This window comes from Dipodomys merriami, unplaced genomic scaffold (genome assembly GCF_024711535.1).
Source record: "Dipodomys merriami isolate MVZ:Mamm:240054 unplaced genomic scaffold, mDipMer1.0.p SCAF_13, whole genome shotgun sequence".
Taxonomy (NCBI): Eukaryota; Metazoa; Chordata; class Mammalia; order Rodentia; family Heteromyidae; genus Dipodomys; species Dipodomys merriami.
The window spans coordinates 3023771-3042742 of record NW_027202604.1 but is presented as its reverse complement, the minus strand read 5'-3'; the positions used below and the strand labels follow the sequence as shown (position 1 = coordinate 3042742).

Below are 18972 nucleotides of genomic sequence, written 5' to 3'. Positions count from 1 at the left end.
AAACTTTAAGGATGGGAAAGGGAGAAGAAAAGATCAGAAGTTCAGTAGAGCTAGACAAAAAACAAAAAGATAATTAAGAAAGAAAGAAAAAGAGAAAGAAGACAAGAAAAGAAAGGAAAACGCTCATTCACATATTCCTAAAATAAAAATTATAAGATGAGAAAAAAAAAGTTACTGGAAAACAATTATTTTTTCAGAAGAGGCCAAAATTAAAGATTAATAAATATTTTAGAAGGGAAAAAATATATATAAGGTAGCAAAAAACAAAAAACAAACAAAAAAAGAAAAGAAGAAGAAGAAAAAAAAAAAAGAAAAAAAAAGTCTTTTGATTTTTTTTTGGGGGGGGGGAGGAGTGGGAAGAATCCTGTATCTCCCTTTTGTCTCTAACCAGTCTCTTGTTGGAGTCTCTGGTCAGCTTGAGGTCCTGTGGCTTGATTGGTTTCTTAAGTCGGTTGGTTGGAAGAGGCAGAAAAATGCTCTGCTTTACCCAAGATTTTGAGATCCCCCTCCCAGGTTAGTTTTCTGGGAGGGTGATCTGCTTTGAGAATCACAAAAGAGGGGGATGTGGTGATGGGGCTAGGTTCTGGGTAGAGTTGAGGCCTTTCAACAAACAGTAGCTTTTCCCTGGGACTATTTTGTGATAAAGCTCACAGTGCCCAGCCTGGAGCCATTCTCAGGGTTTCTGTTTTTCAATTGATTGTGGTGGCTGCTAGAGGGAGGGGCAGCCTCTGGCTCTGGTTACCCAGTGAGGCAAGGCACTCCAATGGCTGGCGCCTGAGCTGGGTGACTTTTCCCTGGATGGTGCTGAGTCTGGCAGGTCACTTCGCCATTAAGTTCTTGTGACCTGCTAAATGACTCGTTTTATTCCAAGGCCTGAGCTGGAGCTAGCAGCTCCTCCGAGCTTTGTCGGTATCCAAGATGGAGATCACCGGTGCTGGGGGGGGGAGGGGTAGCCTTCCCTCCTCTGCTTCCTGAGAAGGAGTGAGGATGTCGGGCTTGTACTCACGCCGAGTCTTGGATCCTGGGTCGTCTCTGGTCTGCAAACAGCAGGATGAAGTTTTCCGCTCCTTGTCGGTTCTTGTTGGTGTTGAGTAGAATCCGCTCGTCTGCTGTGTCTGGCTCCTTCGTCCCGGACTCTCTGTGTCTCAGGTATGACCCCGCGGTGGTGGTCGCCGCCGCGACCCTGCCGCCGTAGCGGCAGCTGCTGTGTTTCCTTGGCTTCCCCTCTCTTGTCTAACTCTCTGTCCTGTGATAGCACACTTGGTGTGATTCTCTGGCTTAGGACTGTTCACTAGAACTCTAAAATTGCTTTCTATACGAGAGCTTGTTCAGATTCCAGCTTCTCCTCCGCCATCTTCCCGGAACTCGCCTAGGTTTATCTTTAATTTTCTTTTTTTAAAATAAGTTTTTTTTATTGTGAAAGTACTGTATAAAGTGTTTACAGTTACATGAGCAAAGTAATGAGTACATTCTTATCCAGCATTGTTGCCTCCTCTTTTGTTTTTCCCCTACCATACCGTTCCTCCCATCTCCTCAAGGCCTCCCATCTACTCAAGGTGCCCCGCCCCGGCCTAAATTGTAAAGTTCGTTTTTCAACATAGCATCTTGTACATCTCATTGTTGCAATGGGTCCACCTGTATCCCTATTTAAACAATTTGTTTTTTCCCTTCCCCTCCCCAAATTATACCAACATCAAATGCAGTGAAAACAGGGGTTATTCCATGGGGGAGGGGCATACAAAGCAACAACAAAAAATCACATGGAACCTTATAAATATGTTAGGAACAATAGCAAGAAAGAAAAAAACCATGTGTGTCCCTAATTTTCTTCTTTTTAGAAAAATCTTTTAAAAAGTTATTGTAAAAGTGATGTACAGAGGGCTTACAGTTCAGAGGCCAGGTACTGAGTACATTTCTTTTTGAATAGTGTCACCCCCTTCCCTCATTTTCTCCCAGGTTTTTACCTCCAAACCCTCCTTTACCACCAAATTTTATAGTTCATTTTCAACATAGTGTCTGGTGTGTGTCACTGCTAATTAGTTCACTCTTTGTCCCACCATTTCTACGCTTCCTCTTCCCCTCCCCAAATCAGATAAACTTACATACAAGACAAAAGTACAGTAAATCCAATGGATAGTAAAAGACAAAAAATTGCACTTGGGCATGATAAATTAAACATTCACACAATGAACCCAAAGGAGAATACTTTTAGGAGAGGGTCATAAGGGCTCAGTAGCTATGTGCAAATGATCATATAAAATGGTGTTTTCAAAATGAACTCTGAGAAATGGAAACAAGAGGTGTTTTATTTTACTTTTTATAATTCTTTTTGTATGTTTTTCCCTTTTTGTCATTGTTTTTAGAAAACCCTTTTAAGCAAGACTTAATTTCTTCATCTCAAAGATGAAGAGCTGCATGGAGGTCTTTAACATTTCTTTGAATCTCTAAAATAACACATTCTACACTTGTTTTACTTTATTGGCTGGTTTACCTCATGAGAAGGGATCAGTAATTCTGCTCATCTCAGGGTAAAGTGTTTGGCTTCATTTCAGGGAATAATGTAGTAGGAACATAGACATGGGTAAGGGAGACTGAATTAGATCCCAGATTTCCTCTGCTTTTTAGGCCCTGCTTAGAATTTGGAACTTTGCTGGCATTTGAAAATTTGAGTGAGCTGCACTTTCCCATTTTTTTCTTTATTCTGTGGTCTTGGAAAAAAAAGTGCATTTCCACTTTTAAAATTAAAAAAAATTGTTGTTATTCCAGTTACACCAGACTGGTGTTCTTCCCATCAGCTAGTGTGCATTTAGTCATGGGTTGTTGTTTTTACCAGCTGATGAAAATTACTCAAATTGAAGTCTTGTCTTAATCAACTAATACTGCACCATAATTTAGTTTTAGTCATTGTTTATAAGACTCTTTGAAGCATCCTTTTGAAGACAATTTATTCAACTCAGGGCCTGGCTATAGATTATAACCTTTAAGATTTCTAATTTCTGAGTATAATGACTTGGAAAATCGACGAAGGTAATAGTAGCTGCCCAGCTGGATGGGCTCTGGATTCCACAGTGTGGCTCTTCTTCCTGTCCAAATCCAGTTATTTCCTTCCCTACCACATTCAGTCTCTCCCAATAGGTTCTTCTTCCTGAGTCTGCTTTTCTTCTGAAAGGCTTGGGAAATAAATGTCATTGTTTGCTTCTCTTCAAAGTAGCACTTTCCATCAAAATGTTAGGTTCCACTCATCTGTGCCCATGTAAACACTGGCTTCATATTGCGTCAGTCATGGGGTTTCTATCCACGTAACATCGGTGAGCAAGTATCCTTCTATGGTCATTAATCAAATCATTGTGTATAGAATAGAGGCAGCATAACATTTTTCATCTCAAGTGACATGAGGTCCCAAACCCCACCCTCTTACATATTTTCACTCTGACTCAGAGAACTTCTTCACTGAAATGAACCATCAGCATTCTGGGACCAGAGCAGTTGCATGGAGATGCCAAGAAAAAGCATGTTAACTGATTCAGCAGCATGATCACAGAATGACCTAGGAAGGCTCAAGAATTTAAAGGCCATCATGCCATCCATGGTCAATGGTCAGGGGTCCCACAGTATCTCTCTTGCATGTCTAGTGGCCATGGAAGGAAACAAGTTCCTTTCTTTTTTTTTTTTTTTGATGCCAGTCACAGGGCTTGAATTCAGGGCCAGGGTGCTGTTCCTGAGTTCTCTTGCTCAAGGCAAACACTCTATTACTTGAAACGCAGCTTTAATCCTAGCTTTTTGCTCATTAATTTGAGATAAGATTCTCACAGACTTTCCAGCCCCGGTTGGCTTTGATCCTTTATCCTCAGATTTCAGCCTCCTGCCTTAGAAGTGATGATTACAGATGTGAGCCACAGGTGCCACGCCAGTTCCCAGTAGATCTCTTCTTTCTTCAGTCTACTAGTAAGATCCACAGAGGCCTGGAGCTTATTGGTTTGTTTCAGTCTGTGCATGAATAGGTTCTCTCATGAGGAAACCAGTTCAAATGAGGCAAAACACATGTTTTAAATATATCAAACAATCCTTGCCACTATAGAATGGCAGGTAGAATGTGAAAGACTGTATTCACAACATCGCATAAACAAATAAACTGGGAAAACAGAAAAGAGGGACCGACGCGCCCAGGTATCCTGAAAAGTCAAGATGACCTTCTCTAATATTCAGTGTGCCAAGATTTTAAATAAGAGTGGCTGATTCTCATTTAAGAGTCATAGTTAATGGAGTGTTTTCCAGCTGTGCAAATAAAGACTGATTCTTATCCAATCAGTCATCATTATTAGGTCCAATGGAAATATCTCATGTGTCTCTCTTGGTTGTCTACTTCACTTATCCCTTTTCAGGACATTAAAGGTTATTCACCCATTATTTGAAAGAGAACTGATGGCCTAACCCTCTATGGGTATCTAGCTCTTTGAGTTTTCCAACAGAAAATTCTTATTTCAGTATACCTTTTCAAGTGCACCCCCTCCGGTGCAAATAGCTTCAGATTTATATAAGCAGAATGGTTTCAGTTAGTGGTTGAAGAAACATGGCAGTCAAAATATTTTGTTAAAGCTAGCTGTGACATCTGTAATCATGACACTTGAGAGGTGGAGGCATGAAGATTGCCAATTCCAGGCCAGTCTGGGCTATATAGAAAGACTTTGGCTTAGAAATTCAAGGGATGGAGATATAACTCCGAGATAGAGGGCTTGCCTAGCACACACAGTTTGAACAACTGTTTGAACAACATTGCAGAAAGGTGTCTATTTTAGGACAAATGGAAGAAGGTCTCCATAGCAATTGTTGAGATACCTTTGTAGCTTTTTTCTTAAATTCCTTACAACAGGAGAATTTGATACAATGAAGATGGAAATACTGCTTCCTCTTCTGTTAATAGAAGCTACATGACTGCTTACTAAGTGCCAGACAGCCATACAAAATAATTTTGTGCTATATCTCTTTAAAGTAATGTAGATCCTCATAAAAGTTCCATGAAACATGTTATAATCATCTTTTTAAAAGAGGGTGAAACTGAGGCCTTGAAAGACCAGTACCATCTTCTCCATTACCAACCAGAGGTGTCAGAATTAGGATTTGGGCCCAGGTATCCCAAAGTCCAAACCTGAGCTTTTCACCAGATATAAGTCTGCCTGTTTTGGAGAGAAGAAAGGTGCGTTCTTGTATACTTTAGCAATTTGAGATAATCTAGGAAAAGAAAACTAAGGGTAAGAAAGTAGTTAACTAAGGGTTTACGCTAATAAGAAAGACTGAAGCTAGGGTTTATCCCCAACCTTTGTGTTCTGCAGTTGCTACCATCTCAACCTGCAGAGCTATATAGTTCAGTTCTGGACACTTGACAACCTGGAACACTAAGGCCCTAGCAGGGGATGAGGCCTTGGAAGGATGTGGTGGAGACATGACCACAGAGCTTGCAAGAGCAATTCCTTACTACTAGTTCTCCATCATATGCCTTTAGACGCATTTCTTTTAAAAATATTTGTTGTAAAGGTGATGAATGAGGGTGGGAGGTTGCAGTTACATAAGGTAATGCATTTTTTCTTCTAATTTTGTTTCTAATATGGAATTATAAATTAAAACACATTGGTATTTACAAAGGAAGAGATTTGTTCCTAAATCTTCATTTACTCTACTGGCTTCACTCAGGAGTTCCAATCTTTCTCATACTAGGACCACAGGATGCTCTGGTTGGTTCTGTTCAGGTCCATGAACATGTCCCCTCCAACTTTCATGCATGACAGACCTTATTCTCATTTATGAACTTCAGAAAAGCAGATAGCTGCTTATCAACAAATGATCAAGATTTTTCATGATATGCAGTTGTGTGTGGTGGTGGTGGTGGTGGTGTGTGTGGTTGTGTGTGTGTGTGGTTGTGTGTGATTCTGATGGAGGGTCTTCTAAGAATACTGTTCTTGCATAGGGACTTTAAGCAGCACAGGGTCACCATTGATTTTGCCACCCCTGTGCATGTCATTCACTGCTTAGGGTCCCAATATACTAACCTCTGAACAAAAGCTCTCTTGTTTTAAGAAGAGGAATATAATCTTTGGAAGGATTTTAGGAAGCTATACTCACTACACCAAAGATAGAATAAGAACTTTACCATATGAGGTAGACAGCAGGATCTACTCACTGAAGATAGAATTAGGAAGGCCTCAAATGTGATATCATTGCAAAGAGGAGTGTTGAATAATGTGTCAATGAGCATCTCAGGCCAAAGCAGCTTTTATACAATGTCCTCCCAGACATTCCAAAGTCAGGGTGGTAAAACTTCAGGAATACAAAACACTAGGCTACATATGGCTTATTATACTGAGTAGTGGTAACCCAGAGTGAACTCTTCAATGGAATAAGGTAAATAAATTGATGTTATGTAGAAAAATGAGCAGACCATTTGTAATAGGTGGCTAATTTCAGCATCAATTACTTCTTGGTAATTACTGAATGATTGCTGATCCTGCTCTCTTACATGATATATGAAGTCCAAAAAGGCACATTAAAGAAAAAATTAAACATTCTAGAGTTAGAATTTAATAGGGGTGCAGGGAGGAGGAGAAAGGGGAAAAGGGCAAGCTAGCTCAAAGAATACAGAGTGAAAACAAAGGAATTCCAGCCTTTAGTGACTTTGTATTAGTCATCACTTGTTAACTAAATCCATGCATTTGTCAACTAAAGCTTATATAAAAAACACTTAAAAGCAAAAAAAGGCCCAAGAAAGCTTTAAAATTTATTTAAGGGGTCAGGATCAAACTTGTATAAGCTTCACAGCATATCTTATTAATATTACTTTTTATAATTTCAGTGTTTTTTTACTTTTATATATGTGTGTGTACTGGGTCTCTATATTGAAGCATAAGTTGAAACTATGTCTTGGATTTGGAGTAAACCGTGGCTACCAATTATAGCACATTGCTAGCAGCCTCCAAAGTCAGTGATGTGTTTCCTCTCCCCATCTTCACCATTTCCAGCTGCAATATAAAAATCACTCATTTAAAACTTCCTCTAGAGGAGGAGCTCTGAGGATCCTACTGTCCTTTTCATCCTGAGAACAGGCAGTGACTCTTGGGGTTGAGAACAAAGGTTTAGGGGTTCAGTGGATCTGGATAGAATAAGTCACTAACTCTCAGAGTTTCTCTTTGCTTCCCTCTACAATGGTCACTTAAGTTTGGCTGTCATCTTATGTGTTCCAAAGGTAGTAGGCAAGGTGAGTGAGTGGAAAGCTTCAGGCATTACTAATGGGAGCACGCCTGTGTTCCCCTTTCTGATGACTGTCCCCAACCAGCCAGCACAGTGCTAGCAAACAAGTAGGCAAGCAAGTCAGAATCCATTTACAGGAGGGTGAGTGTTCTAAAGACATGGAAGCAGGAATGGATTCTGTCATGAGTGTTAGGGAGAGTCTCTCTGAATCAAACCTTCAATGATGTAAAGAAAAAAGATGCCATCCTTGGAAAGCTAAATATGAGTGTTCTGGGAAGAGAGTGCAGCAAATCCATGGCTAAAAAGGAGGAATAGCTTAGCCATGCAAACAGGACGATGAAGGCTGACAAGCTGAAGCACGGGGGAGGGGTGGAGTGGAGGAGCCCACACAGGTTGGTAGAGGCCAGTCGGGGGGTGGGAGGAGGTTTTTGGAGGTCAGTCAGTATAGACAACTGGATTTTATTCTAACTCGACATAGGATTGAGTTATAGGATTTTCACCAAAGAAGAATGATTTACATTATACTTCCCTCTCCGCTGTGAGATTTGTAGGCAGCTGTCCTCTGACTGACATGTGACAAATCTTGGAGTAAAGGAAAGCATTTGAGAGAGAGGGAAGTGAGGGTTGATGGTGAGTTCGACTTGGAGCAGGATAAACAATGATGGGCACCTGGGATTATTCTTATGCTTGGGACCTAACTGGGCAGTGATACTGTTGCCAAGGTGTAGACGGGTAATGGAGAGAAATGGGTCTGAGGAAGTCAAGAGTTGGCTTTGGGAGAGTTCAGTGTGAGATTCCTATTGGCTTTACCAACAGAGGCATCACCTAAACTACTAGGTTGGGGTCTGTAGCTTTGGGGAGTTAGGTATATTTTGTAACTGTTAGGACTATAACTTTGACACACAAGGCCAAATGAGGATAATTTCTCAGCTCAGTCAGCTTCCAAATATGTGATTGTTTGTCTTCCTGATTTCCTCTCTATGGTAATATCCTGTCTTTCCATCCTCTTTCTTATATTCATCCCCTTTCTTCACTTGGCCCTGCTTTGGAAAACGTAAATCAGAGATTTTTTTTTTGGCTTTAAGGATTAGATGTAAAAATAGAGACAATCAAGGAAAAGCTTTTTGGAAATTCTGGCTTTGCAGCACACTTGGCTCCGTGTCCCAGTGATCAGCGATGCTCAGCGATACTCCTGCACTGATAGCTATCAGACAATCTCCTCCTTTTCTCAACATGGTAATGCCACACTCAGCTTGTCACTTATGCCATAACCCTCCTCTTAGAACCCAGGGTTTACCTACTAAAGAAGAGGGAAAATATAATGGAGACTACAAAAAATTCATTTGTAGCCAGTTTGCTGTGCTGCTTATACAAGATCCAACTAGTATTTTCTACTTTCTCTATCCATGCCAGGAAGCTGAAGATTAAGACTCTGCACCAAACCAAGCAGTCTTATACATTTCATCTCTCTTTGACCACAGGAATGAATAAGCCTCTCTCAAGACATACAACTTTAGAGATGAGGTATCAGTAAAAATAAAGTACCAAGGCGCCCATCTAGTCTTGGCATCCCTTTGTCACATTCCCCAGAGTTCAAGTTCTGAGCATTCTCTTAAAAACCAGATGTTTTCTTTCAGGAGTATGATGGCAGGCTTTGAGACTGGATTTCATTGTCCCCTCATTCACCTGGCAAATTAATGTTAAAAACTCCCAATTTTCCTTTTCCTTGAAACTGTGTTCTTATTTGTAAATTGACTCCAGGACTAAACTTTTGGTAACAGAAACATTTTCTTATTCAAACATTAATTGTAGCCACCATGCATGGAAGATAATGCTCATGGTCATGGTATGTTTGTCTGTCTCCCCTAAAATTTCATCATGCTTCTAAGAGAGACTGCCTAGGAACACTGAGTGAGATCACTGAGAGAGAGCCCTAACTGTGGAGCCAGACAGCCAAGGTAGCTACTCATAGGTTCTACCCCCAGTCTCTTAACTAGAATAGGCACTCTTGCTTGGGGGCACAGTTCCCTGGAATGGGCCTGGCTCTGGCCCTGGCCTGGGAATGGGACAGGCAAGAGCGATAATGCATGCTAATTAGCACTATGCAGAGCTGTCATCAGGAGCCCAGAAGCCACATGGCCCCAACCTGTTTTGGGGATGGCACACCAAATTCAAACCAGCTGGCCTTTGTTTAGAAATGCTATGGGAGGGTCTCGACCCTTCATGGACAAAGGGCTGGTATTTCCATACCCTAAACCTTAGTTTAGACACAAGGATTTTATTCTATAAATGATGTATGGTATTGTGACAGAATTGACTTCAGAGGTACACATGCCCTCTTGAATTTGTGTGTGTGTGTGTGTGTGTGTGTGTGTGTGTGTGTGTGCGTGCGCGCGCACGTGTGCGCACATGTGCGTGCACAGGAACAAATAGAAACTTATGGTCTTGATTGATATAGAAAATGTTAAACTGTGTCCATCTAGTGTCTCCCTGCTTAAGTCCTCCCACAATCTTGCCTTTTGGATAAAATCTCAGCTCTTACCCACACCCTGACATGCTTGTCCTCTGTTTCTGCCTTTACACTAACCATTGTGAGCTGCGTACATTTCCTAGAAGGGGCCTAATTCTCTCTCACCTTGGTCCTGTCTGTATACAGCCTACTTTTCCAAACAAGTTTCTTGATAACTCCTCTGCTACCCAACTGTGCTCATCTTGTAGCTCTCAGCAACACCTGGCTCAGGGTATCCATGTATATTGTGTTTGTGTTTTTAGTTTAGGTTATCTTGTAGTGTTCTCTAACTTAATGTTGTTGATTGTGCTGTTTGGTGGCTGTTCACTCCCATCTTTCTGGCCCTTCTTGCATGGCCTTATTAATCTTTTTACCCGCTGATCCTCCTATATTGGACACTGAGAGAGCTTAAATAAAAGCTTGAATGCAGGCCTCCCTCCTGGGGAGCCAGACCTAATCTCAGTCCCCTTTCCTTTCTACATCTTCTAACCTACAACAAAGCCCATAGGCTCCACATTAAACAATACAGCATTGCCCTGACTTTAAGATCAAACTGACATCCTCCTCTGTGGGACAGTAGTGTGCTGAGAACTTCTACTATTACTGAAAAAACACGTCTACCCAGCATGTGCAAAAGACAATTCTGATAGTTCCATGCAGGGGTGAGCTGGAATTTCTGCCTCAAAAAATTCTGGGAGAAGTGTCGGGGGGACAAGAAACAAAAGGTGCAGAAGAATTTACACTATTTGAGTTCTCCCTTGAATGTCTCATATTTCAGTTAATGCATTCATATATACTTGTATACCACCCAACATATTTACTTATAAGCTCATAAGGTAATTCTAATTTCCACATATAAGGGAAACCATGCATTTTTTGTTTCTCTCACCTCAACTATTTCTTTAACATGCTTTTCCCAATATTCCCATTTCTTTCCATATTATACAATATCGTGTTTCTAATGGATGAGTAAAATTCCATTTTCTTGACCCCTTTGTCCACTGAGGGGCATCTGGGCTAAAGTAAAAGTTCAACAAAAAAAAAGGGGGTGGAGTGGGGTCACAGGGTGAAGGTTGGATGAATGAAGAGGAGAAGGTTTGGTGAATGCAGTCAAGAATTCAGTATACAGCCTACAAAATTAAGAAAATTGAGGGAAGGGGCGGATTGGGCAAGAATGTTGAAAAGGGGACATTAATCGAGGTTCATTGTATTCATAAACTACTTTGTTAAATGGCAACTCCATTGTACAACTACTTAAAGATAATAATTTTTTTAAGGTACAGAAGAGACTCATACCCTAGGTTTTCTTTCTCTATTTGCCACTAGAGGCCAGGGAATATCTGGATCTCAGAGTATGTGTTCTCCGGCTGCCTTCCCATGTCTTTGACATACAACACCCCCCCCCACACACACACACCTCATGTTATGTTGTAGTAAATGAGACAAGCTTATCAAGGATTTAGCAAGTGTTGTGGCACTTAGTAAACACTCACACATCAGTCATAATTACTACTGTTAACAGTATAAAAATGAGATTGCCCTTTGTTTGTATGGCTTATAATTTTTCCCTTGGAAATAAACTTTCTCATATGAAAAAGAGATTAGCAATTGGCATGGAGAAAGCACTCATTTGTGTTTATAAAGACGAGGAGTCTCTTCTCCAAAGAGTTAACTGATTTCTTCCTGGGGGGTAGGGTGGGATGGGTTGTTTCTGGATACTTTAAATTTTACCTCTTTTGCTTAGCTATTTTCTTACAATACATACTAACCATGAAGTGAGGATGAGATCTAACACTTGGAAAAGAAAATAAGGGCAAAGTGGCCTGGCATATGCACGTTCTCATTTCAGGGGCTTCTTTATGTCACTAAACTGAGCTCTCTCCTGGATTTTAACAGGATTTTTCACCCAGATCTCCACTTTGGCGGATGTGCAAGAAAATGTCATGGAATATCTCCATGTTCTCAGCCGGCCCAAAGTCATTGACCAAGAACATGACGTTGTGTGGACCGAAGCATACATCGACAGCACCGTGAGTCCACAGGGCCTCTGGGGGAAGGCTGGGTTTCTCCAATTCTGCAGTGCAGGTTTTCTAGAGATACACAATTGTATCATTCATCATTAGAGTTCAATAACTCTTGGTTTTCATATAACTTGATTATATGTATGTATAGTTGTCAAGCCAGGTTGCTGAAAAGTATCTGAGAATGATGTGTGTTTCTGAAAGGTGTCTGGTGAGCACAGAACATTCCTTGTTTGCTTGTGTCTTCTCTTGTGACACCTCCCTCTTTTCACACATATTCATATTCCTTCAGTGATATAATAAACATGTTCTTAGATTCAACCCTGGCCACCAGGGTGGTCCAATCCTGGTGATGACTCTTAGGTCTCCGTTGAAGATGTGGCTACATCTCAGCAGTAATAACAATTTGGAACCACCACAGAGGCTGCAATAGTGCCTTCTTCTCATTGATAAGTGACAGCATGCTTGAGTGGGGGTTCTATAGGTACTGTTGTATGAACTCTGGTCATGGGTCCATTCAAAGCTGGATTCCAGGCTGTGATGCTGAAAGAGCCTAAAAGGAGAGGCTTTGCCAATCATCCAGTAATGGCTCCATGGCCACATTTCTTGTGTAATTTCAGGATGATTTTTCATGGTGATAATGAGTCTGCTGGGAGTAGTGTGTTGCATTTATTGATTATAAATGTTCTCTCAGGAACTCTCTGCTGTCACTTTTGTTGGGATTCACATCACATTAATCACTGTAACCCAGACACAGCTGTGCTCTGGAGTGCTCTTGATGGCTGTGGAGGGCCAGCTTTCATCTCCCCAGGCTCTCCTGTTACTACTGCATTTCTGGCAGCTGTAGGCACATGCTGGAACATGTGGAACAACATGGGAACCCAGGCTGGGAGACATCTTGAAACAAGCCAGGCCACAGTGGCTTGCTGGTAGGAATAGCACTATGTCTCCTGCTCCAGAAGGGATGCACTCCCCCAAGAAGTTACCAAAACACAGGCAGGTATAAACTTGTATCGATTTTAGAGTCTGATCCCATTTCTGTTAGTTTTATATTAATGTATTAACAGTAATGACAATTTCTGACTACTTCTTTCTGTCTCTGTCTCTGTCTCTCCTCTCTTTCCTGTGGTAGTGAACGAACCCATGGTCTTGCAGTAGCTAACTAGGCAAGTTTTCTACAACTTGAGCCCTGCCTGCCAGCCCTTTGTGCTTTTCTCAGATAGGGCCTTGTGCTTTTGAGTAGGCTGAACTCAGACCTCAATTCTCTTTCCTCCACCTCCCACATAGGTGGAGCTATAGGTGTACAATATCACAGGCAGCCCCATCTCCTCTTCTAATGTGTGGTTCATTGAGGCAGAAAAACAATTAAGAGTAGAATATTGCTGGCTATGCTGAATTAACTATTCAATGGTTTGGTGTACAAACCACAAATAGTAAGTTTGAAAAGTCATGTTCTTATTTCATCAATATAAAGAATATAAAGAATGAACAGGCTACAAGCATTATACTAGAACTTGGATGAATATGTCAGTAGAATAAAAGTGTTAAACTGAGGCTCAATTACATATATGGAGATTTAATGTATGAGAAAGTGATAACTCACATCAGTGGGGCTTGGATGGGCTTTGCAATAAATGCACTTGTGAAAAATAAGTGACCAATTAGAGAAATACATAATTAGTCCTACTATTCATAAAATATCCAAGAAAGAAATCTAAGTGGATCAGAGATCTAAACTACTGAAAATAAAATACAAGCACTAAAAAAAAAATGGGTAAGTTTATCTAAGGCTTGAAAAGGCTTTCTAACTTGAACATCCAGAGCCAGAAAAGAGAAAGCTTAGTTTTAATGAAAATAAGAACAAATCACAAAACCTACATAAAGCAAACACAAACACAAAACACCATAAGCAAAGTCAAAAGGGAAAAAAATATTTGCAACATATAGTACATTGAAGTACTCCTAATATATCAAAAACGTTTTAAGATTGAGGAGAAACTTTCAAATTTTTATAGAAAAAAGCAATTAAAACATATGAACAGACAATTCACAATATAGCAAAAATGTCTTTTGAGCATATGAAAAAATACAGCTCTTTTGAACATATGAAAAAAATACAGCTTCACTCATATAGAGAAAAATGCAAATTAGAATAAGAAGGCATTGGCCTTCCTCACTGTGGTGGAAATTAAAAGCTTAACCATGTACTGTTTTGGTAAAGCTGTGGGAAAGGGAGGCTCTGCTGGAGCTGAAGAATGCAGAGTGGAGTTATCTCTAGGGGGAAAGGATATTTGCATTTACCCTTTGCCCCAGCAATCCTATTTGGAATTTTTGAGAGTTAATTCTCCCCCTCTCCTCCTCACCCCCCTTCTCTAAAAATTACTTGATTATTTCTTCTTTAGATACTTGAAATATAGTTGAGAACAAATGGTGTCAATTCCCTCAAGAACTGAAAAAGATGTAGTTACAACAATACAAAAATACAATTGCACAATTTATTCATTGCAGAAATACTTATAAATCCTTCCTTCCTCTCTATTTTTCTCTGTCTTTTTTTTGCATATGTGCCAGCTTTCACTTGGCATTTTCACTCAAGACTGTTATGCTACTTTACCACACCTACATCATTAGCTTTTGCTGGTTAATTGGAGATAAAATGTCTCATAGACTTTTCTGTTCCAGCTAGCTTCAAACCTCAGTCTTCAGATCCCAGCCTGCTGAGGCATGAACCACCAGGGCCCAGCAATATTATAATTTCAAAAGACTGTAGGTGATATAGGTGCCCAAACATAAAAGATTGATTGGTGTCTGGAATGTACACCTAAGTGAATCAAAGTGAGCATCCAGAATGAGAATGGTCTCTATTAATTGACATGGAATTGTTAGGTAATTAAAGAGGCTGCCCGGTAAGGAGAAGATCTTGTGTGGTATTCAGGCAAAGGATAGGTTTATTCAGCCAACTGGCTGGTCCTAGGCCAAATTGGCACTCCATGTGGCTGGAAAAGAGAGCATCTGACCCTGGGACCCTGGGCTATGCCTTATCTAGGGTATTGGGGGGGGGGTAGAAGTTTTGGCCAGGTAAAGTGAGGTGGGACCTAGTAAGAGGAGATGTGACCAGGTGGGGTAAGGGTGTGGCCTCATCAGTTCCAGATGTGACCTCAGTGGATGCCAATGTGACCTCCTCCAGGTGTGCCAGTTGCCTAGGTAACACAGATACTGGGTGGAGACTTAGCCGTGAGGAGGGAGGAGTCTGCCCACCTTCCCAGAGTGGACCTTACAGGAATGATTTCTAGGATATGCTTAGTAAAATGAGCAAACTGCATAAATATTAACAGGGTGCCTTTTGTGTGGAAAAGAATAAATAAGGAGTAGGTATTGCTATTTTTACAGAAAGGAATAAGAACAGAATAAGTTAGGAACCAATGGAATTGGTTGTCTACAAGAAGTAGGAGGGAATAGAGAAGAGAATGGATGCTACAAGTGTCTGAGTATGCATTTTTTGTATAGTTTTGACTTTTGAAAGTATGTGTTCTATGTATTCAAACATTAAATTAGAACAATAAGAATGGGGGAAAATCTAAAAATAAATCCAAATAGGACCAAACAAATTCAACTACATTTCAATTAAATAACAAAGTTCCTCAGAAAGTAAAAAAAAAAACTAAAATTTTGAATTAATCTTTGGTTTAGTATTAAATTTTGAACACAATACTTGTACTATGTACCCCTCAATCTATGGAGAATAAACAGCATCAAATAAATTTAAATTTTATTTGGCCTAATTTGTAATAATATGGATAAAGCAGTTCTGAATGCTCTGTGGGATTAGAATAGATCAAAGGCATCAGAATGAAATTCCAAATATGTACATTAAAAGAGGTCAGAAGCAATGGCCCTATGAAAGGAGCTAGGATTAAAGAAACCATTGATTCCAAGACTGGAATAGGTTAAAATATCCACTCTCCCAAAAATGCCTGGAATATTGACAAAATATGATAAATTAAGGAAGTACTATAAAAAGAATCATGTGGCCATGTCAAAGGAACACCAAGACTCAGCATTAGTATCTCAGTGATCAAGTCTGTGGCAATTAGAACTTGAAAATAAAGAATGACAATAATGGAATACAAGCTGGTAAATAAAACAAAATCCACATATAATTACTGATAAAGAATAAACAAACCTCAGATAGATAGGGTAACTAAAAGATGTAAAGAGTGGAAAGTGAAGCGTATGATGTCATTCTAAGTGAGAAGTGTAGAGGGAAATAACAGAGGTAGAAAATGGGCCAATTTAGCTTAGTATACCTTAAAAGTAGCTTAGTAATGTCATAAATGAATTATAAATTTAGGGAGGATGTTTGATGATAAGAAGTATATTTTTATTGGCTCAAAGTGCTTCTGAAAAGTATGTTTTAGTTGGTTGTGAGGGCAAAAAGAGTATACAGAGGGAGGTTATATACATCATCTCGTGTTCTCTATAATGAGAGCTTCTCCGTAACATCTGGAGCAGGACATCAAAACTAGCAGTGCTGTGGAGAAGCAAGTGGGGAAGGACTTACCACACATATGGAGTATTCTTATTGGAGAGACACAAGCTGACACAAGTTTGTGAACCTGTGTTTCTGTTTGTGAAGAGGATAAAGCTTTGTATTAATTAAATGTCTTGCTAGAAATAATGTTAATTATTTAAAACAATTATTATATTAGACTAATTATATACACAGAAAGAATTTATGTATGGGGCAATTAGAGAGAGAGAGAGAGAGAGAGAGAGAGAGAGAGAGAGAGAGAGAGAGAGCCCACAGGTACACAAGCTTTTCCACTACAAAATCATTGGACATGCAATTTCAGAAGAAGTGCCTGTAACGTCTCAAGCTTTGAATGAAGTTAATAAATATATTGTGCTATAATTATCTTCAGTTGATTTAAATTAAATAATGTAAATAGATTATCATTGAGTGAACATGGTATGGCAATCTGAGAGAGGGCTTACCTTGCCTTTTTCAGAGTTCTTTGAAGTATATAATGCCAATCCAGGATGTGGTTATCCCTGAAATGATAGCTCAGAAAGGTTGCTGTGCTTCCCAACCTTCTATTGCTGTGTAATTTTCTTTTTGTCAGTCATGGGGCCTGAACTCTGGCCCTGGGTGCTGTCCCTCAGCTCTTTAGCTCAAGGCTAGCACTCTATCATTTGGGCCACAGCATCACTTCTGGCTTTTCCTGCTTATGTGGTACTGAGGAATCAAACCCAGGGCCTCATACCTGCAGGCAAGCACTCCACCACTGTTAGGTTTTTAAAGAAGTGGCTCAGTAAGAACCACACCATGTACGTGGTATTCAGGTAAGGGGTAGGTTTGTTCAGTAGACTGGCGGGCACCAGGCCAGGTTGGCACTCCATACAGCTGGCAAAGAGGGCACCTGGCCCTGGACTAGGCCTTATCTAGGGTAGGGTCAGGGAAAGGTGTGGCCGGGTAAAGGGAGCTAAGGACCATGTAAGAGGAGGTGGGATCAGGTGGGAGAAAGATGTGGCCACATCAGATCCAGATGTGACCTCAGCGGATGCTGATGTGACCTCTTCCAGGTGTGCCAGTTGCCTAGGTAATGCAGGTACTGGGTGGAGACTTTGCTGCGAGGACGGTAGAGTTTGCTCTCCATCCAGGAGTGGACCTTACACCACTGAGCCACCTTCCAAGCCCCTGCTGTGTAATTTTGAATTGACCTGATGAACCCTGGATAGAATATTCTGAGGATCCTTCTCATCTTGATGGTGTTGAGAAGCCTATCAGGCCAGTACCCATGTGGAAGAGTCCTTCTTGGTCTTTACTAACCCTGTGGCTGAGGGGAAGGCTGCTGATTCCCCAACAGTTACCCATGACATGACCCACTTATGTAGGGTAAAAACAGAATTCAGATATTACATTTATAAACTACTTTGTTAAATGGCAACTCCTTTTACAACTGATTAAAGATAATAATGAAAAGAAAAAAGATTAAAAAATTCAAACCTAGCGCTTGTGGCTCACACCTATAAATCTAGCTACTTAGGAGGCTGAGATCTGAGGATCATGGTTTGAAGCTGTACAGGGTAGAAATGTCCATGAGATTCTTATCTCCAACAAACTACTAAGAAGTAGCATTGTGGCTCAAGAGCACTAGCTTTGAACAAAAGAACCTTGGGACAGCTCCCAGGCCCTGAGTTCAAGCCCTAGGATTAGCAAAAAAAAAAAAAAGAAAGAAAAAAAGAAAAAGAAAGAAGGAAAGAAGGAAAGAAAGAAAGAAAGAAGGAAGGAAGAAGGAAAGAAAGAAAGAAAGGAAAGAAAGAAGAAGAAAAGAAAGAAAGAAAGAAAGAAAGAAAGAAAGAAAGAAAGAAAGAAAAAGAGAAAGAAAGAAAGAAAGAAATTCAGATATTGAACTTACCTATAGAATCTTACATTCTGAGATGATATCACTGACTTTGGAACCACTAAGAGGGTGAAATATAACAATTTTGAGTTTATAACTGCCATAATGGTTAATCTTGATTAGATTGAAAAATGCTTAGGAGGCTAGTAAAGCCTGCATCAGAGTGTATCTGTGAGGTTATTTCCAGAGACAATTAGATCACAAAGGCTCTGACCTAATAATTAGTTTAATCTGTTGATAGATTCAAAATTTGAATAGACTATTGGGAGGTGATAGAATTATGGAAGGGGTTCTTGCTGAAGGAAGTGCGAATCATATGCTATCTTAACATCTTAGATTATGAGCAAAGAACTCTGAATTCAGAATTTTAAAAAAGCAGTTTAGGTGTGACATGCAAAGCTGTTCCAGACTGCTTCTGCTGCAGGTTTGTTAGCCTTCACAAGTGCTGCTTTCCTAAAGTGAGAATGAACCTACATTCTGTGGCTGATTCTAAGCATCAGATGTCTATTGATGGAGAGAGTGCAGTAAATGCTACCTATCATCATTGCCCAGTTTCAGGAAATCCAATGTAAATTCATTTCTTGGCTGTAGGAAGTCTTGAAAAAATACATTCCTTTCTTTGAGCTCTCTCTTCCATGGGAACTAGAATGTGGCTCATGCCTTTTTGATAATAGAATTTTGTACTTTAATATGATGAGAAGCATGGAAGCACTGTGCATCTAGAGGTTTGTTTTTATGGTTTGCAATTCATTTTGCTGTGATTACATGCTGTGGGCTAAGGAGTAGTGTCTAACGCTGG

The 18972-nt window shown here is 40.2% G+C and overlaps 1 protein-coding gene across 2 annotated transcripts in view; it reads left to right on the top strand.

Moving 5' to 3' along the window:
• The window catches only part of Cacna2d3 (calcium voltage-gated channel auxiliary subunit alpha2delta 3), a 940778-nt gene that overhangs the window by 613090 nt on the left and 308716 nt on the right, over nucleotides 1-18972 (top strand). For both annotated transcript variants that reach the window (XM_070018501.1, XM_070018499.1), the window contains exon 13: nucleotides 11645-11778. In XM_070018501.1, the coding sequence (XP_069874602.1) occupies nucleotides 11645-11778 (134 nt within the window). The remainder of the gene's footprint in view (nucleotides 1-11644; nucleotides 11779-18972) is intronic.